This window comes from Nicotiana tabacum, chromosome 7, assembly GCF_000715075.1.
Source record: "Nicotiana tabacum cultivar K326 chromosome 7, ASM71507v2, whole genome shotgun sequence".
NCBI classification, from domain to species: domain Eukaryota; kingdom Viridiplantae; phylum Streptophyta; class Magnoliopsida; order Solanales; family Solanaceae; genus Nicotiana; species Nicotiana tabacum.
In genome coordinates, this window is record NC_134086.1 from 160,741,603 (window position 1) to 160,748,966 (window position 7,364).

The 7,364-nt window shown below is 43.2% G+C and overlaps 1 protein-coding gene across 1 annotated transcript; it reads right to left on the bottom strand.

Annotated features, from left to right (window-relative positions):
• Positions 1-5,981: 5,981 nt before the first annotated feature.
• On the bottom strand, positions 5,982-7,144 carry LOC107760702 (auxin-responsive protein SAUR36-like). Its single transcript, XM_016578796.2, has one exon. It carries the CDS (start codon positions 6,768-6,770, stop codon positions 6,285-6,287), a length of 486 nt encoding a protein of 161 aa, XP_016434282.1. The 5' UTR covers positions 6,771-7,144; the 3' UTR covers positions 5,982-6,284.
• Between the last annotated feature and the right edge of the window lie 220 nt (positions 7,145-7,364).

Consider the following 7,364-nt stretch of genomic DNA (forward strand, 5'->3'; position numbering starts at 1 on the left):
GTCAACGGCCTCTCCAGGCCGAGCAATGAAGGGACTAGATAGACTGGGACTCCACCGACATATACATACTGCAACAACGCATAGAATTCTCCAATGAAAGCCAAATTAAACAGACCAGGACTCATACCGACGCACGCATAAACCATACAGCAATGAGCGATGTTCTCCAATAAAAGTAATGCAACAGGAAAATCTCACCATCCCACTAAACCCGCATATCGCCAAGCGAAACGGAAGTTCGACCTCGCTCAAACTCACAACGGGTTACAATTCCGACCTCGCTCGAATTGACACCCTTACGGCCATCGGCCATCACAAAGTGAATGGGAAGTTCGACCTCGCTCAAACTCACAACGGATTACAATTCCGACCTCGCTCGAATTAACACCCTTATGGCCATCGGCCATCGCCAAGTAAAGGGAAGTTCGACCTTGCTCGAACTCACAACGGGTTACAACTCCGACCTCGCTCGAATTGACACCCTTATGGCCATCGGACATTGCCAAGTGAAAAGGAAGTTCGACTTTAATCGAACTCACAACGGGTTACAATTTTGACCTCGCTCGAATTGACACCCTTACAACCAACAGCCATCGCCAAGTAAAAGGTAAGTTCGACTTCGCTTGGACTCACAATGGGTTACAATTCTGATCGCGCTCAAATTTACACCCCAACGGCCCCAGGCCATCGCTAGGCGGAAGCAAAATTCGACCTCGCTCGAATTACTTCATATTCGACCTCGCTCGAAATACTTTATATTCGACCTCGCTCGAATTACTTTACATTCAACCTCGCTCGAATTACTTTACATTCGACCTCGCTCGAATTACTTTGCATTCGACCTCGCTCGAATTAAAACACATTTGACCTTGCTCGAATTACTCTACATTCGACCTCGCTCAAATTAAAACACATTCAACCTCGCTCGAATTACTCTATATTCAACCTCGCTCGAATTACTTTAAATTTGACCTCATTCAAATACCCAATTAAAAATCATGGACTCATTACGGGGAAGTCCGAAGATCTTTTTCAAAAAAAAAAAAGAGAAAGAAAGTCAAAAGATATGTAACCTAAGGAAAACCGACTATTTTATTCAGAGATGTACATGCGCAACAACTGCGTATTACAAAAGGCCAAAAGCGGGCCCCCAAGAAAAAGATGAAAACAAACAATGAAAGAACAAAAAAAACTAAGTACAAAAGCTGCAAAAAAATTTCACTCGGTATCATTTCCACCGCCGTTCTCCCCAACATCGTCGTCATCAGAAAGAAGCCCATCATCAATCTCAGCACCCTCACCGGTCTTCGGTGTCGTAGGGTTATAACTGCAGGCAAGATGAGCCTCGTGTGCCTTCGCCCGAGCATCTTCAAAAGCGGCCTGAGGAACACTCCCCACCTCCCACAAACCCTTGTATATATCTCATTGGGTGTCAGCATGGACCCATAGCTCATACAAATGGCGGGGGACAGTGGTAGAGGCAGATTCTTGAGGGGGAGCCTGAGCCAACAACTGCGCCTTCTCGGCCTCAAGAGCCGCAACTGGGTCTCCCAGGATCGAAGTATCCCGATCAAGTTCACCAATCCAGTCCTCGAGCCTCCCCTTCCTCAGTGAGGCCATCGTCCTCTCAGATTCCTGCTCATACCTAAGGATGCGGATAGTGTCTTCTAGCGTCGCTGCCCTCGCCAAAGCATACACTAGAGCCCCCTCGGCTCTATCCAACTTCGACACCTTCTTTTCTAGCTCAGCCACCTTAGGTCGGCAACTCTGGTGGCGTTTTGTTCAAGCTCAGCTCGCAAAGACAGCACCTTCGCCTGAAGGCCTTCACACTCCACTGCAACCCCTTTGCCCACTTCGAGCTCCTCGTCTTTGGCATGGAGTAACTCCTCGAGCTCGCTGCATCTGCGGATAGACTGCATCAATTCCTCGTCCCTTTTTCTCCAACTCCTCCCTAATAGACTAAGTATTACCGCCCGCCTTAAGCTGCGCGTGTATCTCATGGCACTTGTCTTCACCCTACGAGAACTATCGATCTCCAATATGTAAGTCTAAAAATGGGGGGGAAGAAAAAGACGGGAGGAATCAGCAAAGGCAAAATAGCACAAAACAAAGAAAATGGCAAAAGTAAACGCATCCTAAACGCCATCCCGGCCACACCACGTGACAAAGAAGAATCATTGATCTCCCGAAGTGACTCACTTTCGGAGGCAGAACACAGATGGTTTAATTGAGGCACCAACTCCACCGTGTCCTCTAACAGGTTAAAATCCGATGGAATCTCGAGCACACGAGAAGGACAGTCCATCCTCATATCGACCCGGGTAAAGCCTTCCTTGAACATCCTCATGTCCTCAGGGTCGATGTCGGAATCCGATCGTAATCATCCACCACTACGCCCTTCAACCTCTTATTAGCCGAAGAGCGGGTGCGACCTTGCGAGATGATGATGGACCGCTCGGAACAATCGCGGCAACCCTCGAACTCTGTTTCCCTGCCACGGTGGTCTCTTTCGCGACCGAAATAGGTGTCACCTCTGCACCCAGGTTGGTGTCATCGCCATCTTCAGATACCGACAAAGTAGGGTCGCCCCTCGAGGACGTCTTAACCAAAGATGCTCCCTCTGTCAACCTTCGCCTCTTCGATGGTGCCTCTTTGCCACTGTTGCAAGAAGGTCCGTCCGTTGAATGGACTATGAGAACCGAAATGTCTGAACGGGGAGCAACCTCCAGACGTACAGGCCCAGTCGCGGACGTAGTCTGCTGAGCAACCAAGCTTTGGGTGCTCTCACCCGCAGTTGCCCTTAGAACGGGCCAGGCTGAGGAAGTCGGCTGGTGGAAAGCAACCACAGGAGCCCTCATCCTTCTTACTCCTCTCCGACCTACCAATGATGAGATTCGATCAAACAATGATAAGGTAAGAAACTATTGAGCAAAGAACAAGGCAACGCACCACTGGGAGCTGACTCACTAACAAATGGCTTACGCCCAAACTTTTCATGGAAAGGTGCCCATTCGCAAATCCCTATCGTATGGGGGAGAATCGCGCTCACCCACTCGTGAATATCAGCAACCAGTGGAGGAGGTACTCTCTCGGCTACAAAAACAAAAACAAACCCTCAACGAGGTCATTAAAGGGAGATTCCCGACGACCATCTTAAGAAAAAATGCATAAAATGAAAAGAAAGGAAGACCTACGGGCGAAATTCCACGTCTCAGGAAACCCCGTCGGGTTCGACACGACGTGCTCTGTTCTGACGTAGAAGAAGCTCTCCCAAAAGCGGTGATTTGCCTTGTCATCCATCTTCACCACCAAACGTTTGGCTCCTTGGTGGCGCATGTGAATCATCGTACCCCTAAGAAAGTGGGGGGCGAAGAGGTGAAGCATGTGCTGTAGAAAAATCCCTCGGCTGGCCAGCTCCGCGTACTTGATGAGCATAAAGAAAAGCTTGTACGCGTACGGAGAAAGTTGAGCCGGGGCACACCTCATAGAAGCGGCATAAGTCCACCACCAAGGAAGGAAGAGGAAGCGTGTACCCAACTACGAAGGGATACGCATAAAATGCGCAATAGCCTGAACGGTGTATATGCACTATGTCCTTATCCGCCAGAACCAGTTCAATGTGATCAGGGATCCCTTATTTGGCTTTGAACACGTCGTGAGTACCGCAACATCCATCGTGGAAAAAATGGGTTCCAGCTTGTCCCTAGAAGGGCAATTGAAGTCAGTCCTCTCTTTCCCTGGGCAGGAACCACCTCATCCACCGTCAGAAAACCCTCGTCTTCCACCATTTCCACTCCCTCTTTGAGCTGGGGTATATCATTTTCCGACATCGGAGCACCAACAACCCTATCAGAGTTGGAAGAAGCACTAGCCATCTTTCCTTTGATTAAAAGAAACGAGAATGATAAGGTAGAAAGATAGTGGTCACAGCGAATCCTAACAGAAGCAGAAATATGAGAAACTGAAGGAGATGAAGAGTTGAAAAAATCTCTCTTGAGCGATTGAGAAGCGTAACATTCAAATGAGAGATTCTCCCCTATTTATAGGGACATAAATGCCCTGAGTGGGAAAACCAAATGCCGTCAGTTACAAAACGAAAAGGGCACGGGAAACGATGGAATGTCGCTACCTCGTTGTGAGGTGCTTGTCCCTCGCATTAAGTGTTCAGATTTCTCCAAATTTTCAGATTGATAGAGTCCGCCCATCGAGCTCGTCAAGAGACGACCCCAGCGGGCGGAGGGACTAACTGTATGGATCAGAATCTGACCAGGCAAAAATCGTCGTGAGAAGGGATGGAGAAAAGTTAATTGGGACTGTCATATCCATACCACGTTGTAACGATATACACCTCGGCCACGACCAAGATCATATATTCAGAACGCTTGGGAGGCGAATTGGATATTACGACATTTTAGGGGATCAACCCGTAATATAGTCAAACGACTTAGGTACTGTGGTTAATGACCGTTGGTTAAAGGAGAAGACCTAGTATATAAACTAAGTGAGAAGAAGAAGCAATGTCGCTGGAAAAAAAAGAAGAAAGAACGACAGAGACATGTTCTCTGAGAGGAGAAGAGATCTTCATCCCCCCCCCTCTCATTGAAGGAGAAACAAGCAAGGAAGCTCAAACCGCTAGTCTCATCACACCAAATGTATGGAGTCCTACCTTGTTACAGATCGATGATCCTCTTTCATCCATGTATTTTTCGTTGTTGTTTAATATTAAAAAATCACTATCCTCTTCTTATACAATGAGATTTACTTAGTTAATTTGCTTTGTTTGCTTACTTATATCTTTTATTTTAGATTCAGAGTAAATTACCTTTGGCCAGGATTTCCCCAAAACCTTCTTATCTAATTAGTCCAATCGAAAGTCTAAATCTTTTTGGTCGATCAAGGAGGTCACTCGTTTATAAGTACATCCTAGAGCTCTATCACGGTCAACGGCAAATACGAGGCAATTTCCTAATGGCAAAAGAATGAATGAACCCAAAGGTATCAAAGTATAACTGAAAGTGAAATTGCTCGAATATTTGTTCTTCTTAAAAAATACAATAACTTTTTTCTTCCTTTTTTTTATTAATAAATGACCTTAAATATTCATTCATTGAATTTAACACTGCTAAATTACCTAAGTTGCGACTATAATCTCCTTAAACTTAATATCCAACGCGTGTGAGTAACATTTTTCAAAATTATATATTTTTCTCCATTTTATGTGACGTGCAGTATACATGACTTTTCGTAATAGTGAATTGAAAATGAAACAAGTACCAAAATATCTATATACCGACTTTGACAGGCAGAATAATTAAAAAAGATAAAAACTACATAATTAGGAAAACAATTTCAAATGAGAGCAATTCATGTATGAACTCCTTTCCTTTCCCATTTCACAGGAGAATGAGGTTGAAGTGTCGAAAACTGTCTTTCTCAGAAGGATAAAAGTAAAAGAGGAATAAGGGCAATCCTGACCAAGTTGCAATTGTTTAAAGCATTAAAATTGTGCAAATTGACTACCAAAAATATTTTTCTTAACAATACAGTTTTAAAATATATTTGCCATCTTAACAGCTGGACTACAATTAATATACTTAGCAGATGACCTAATTACCCAGAAAAAAAAAATGACCTAATTATTATTAAATAGAAACGTCAACGTTCTCTTTTACTAGTAATTTCTAAAGAAAAAATCAAGCATGAGTATAACACACATCAAGCTCAACATTAAAGAAAAAGTTAGTACAAAAACTAACGTAGGTTTAGTTATAAGAAAATTAAAAATCAATTTACTATTATGCTTTATTTACTTTTATAACTAGCTAGCAACTACTGCAGAACTTTAGTCCATGCTCTCTAATTTCTCTTTCAAACTTGGTTCCAAAACCACTCACCTCAGATTCACTATCCATTAATACTTTAATACTAGTGAATTATGGTTTTCTTATTCATGAAATTGGTTAACTTAATACTCAAATAGGTACCTAGCAACTGGTACTAATTTAATTGCGCACATAACAAAAGGCCAAGAAAAGCCAAATATACTGGAAAGATCTACATCGGAAGTTTCCTCTATACTGTACATCAATAAACTACTCTTACATCAGAAGTGAAACCTCCGAAAATTAAAAAGACAAAAAATAAGGATGTGATTAACAAAAAACTACAAAAATGCTTAAAACAACTATCAACTGTCTCTGAATAATTATCGTCATCATCATAATAATCCAAATGCCACTGTTTCACGCTTTCAGCTCATCACTTTCATGTTCACATTGTCCGGGTTACCTGACCCGACCCTGTTTGATCCGGGTCTGGACACGCTCAAACTCCGAGATACGACAAGGAATTGTGATACCACCCGGGTGATTAAACCCGTATTCGTCTTCAGCCTCTCTCAGCAACTCACTAAACAAAGGGTGATTTATATATATTACAGGAACCAAAACCCTCCTGTAATCACCATCTTTTTGTCCCACATAAACTGCCAAGTGACCTTTTGGCACCGTTACAGCTTCCTCTTCAATCGGGTCTTGCCCGATTTGCATGTAGCTCCGACCCGACCTGGAACAATTAGCTTTGTTGCATATAGCCTTGGCTCTTGTCTTGAGGCGTTGGGTCCAGCTCAAGAACCTAGAAATGGATTTTGTACCCCAACTTGGAATTGTGTCCAGCCGCCGGTACCTCGCCGGCGAACGCTGTCTCCGGTACATGCATCGGAAAAGTGTGGTGACCCGGTGTTTGAGCACAAAACCTCGGAACTTTCCCATGCTTAATTACTGTATATCTAGGAAAAGCGTAAAAAAATAATATAAGAATGAAAAATTTGTAAGGAAAGGAATTGTTTTATGGTGGGGTTCTTTTTAAGAAAAAGGCCAGGGATCAGCTATGGACATAGTTAATAACCTGAAAAGGGTAAGGCAAATTTCAGAAAGAGAAATTTGTATATTGGACATGGCTATTATTACAACTTGAGTTTTTCATCAGAAAAAAGTTTGTGTAGACTTCAACAGGGAAAAAATTAATTGAAGGACAAAGAAATTGGTTGAAAAAGAGCAAGTTTTGAAACTATTTTTTTCCCTTTGTGGGTGGAGGTGGGAGGTGAAATAGAAGATGTGGTGTCTGAGAATGAGAGAAATGAAGAGGTGAAGCAGAGGCATTTATATATAATAACTCTACTTAATATTGAATTCGGCCAATCTGCGGCTAATTGGCACAAGAAAACAAAGTAAGAGTACATGTACGTATACTACGGAGTACTAGTAATTTTTGACTTTTAATTTATGAGTATTTTAAACAACATAGTATTTGGAGAGTTGCGTGTTTTATGTTCATTGGGCGGTTATGATATCTGGGTGTTAGCA

Excerpts from the sequence above, each read along its gene's own strand:
- LOC107760702 (XM_016578796.2), bottom strand. The coding sequence starts at position 6,770 with ATGGGAAAGTTCCGAGGTTTTGTGCTCAAACACCGGGTCACCACACTT.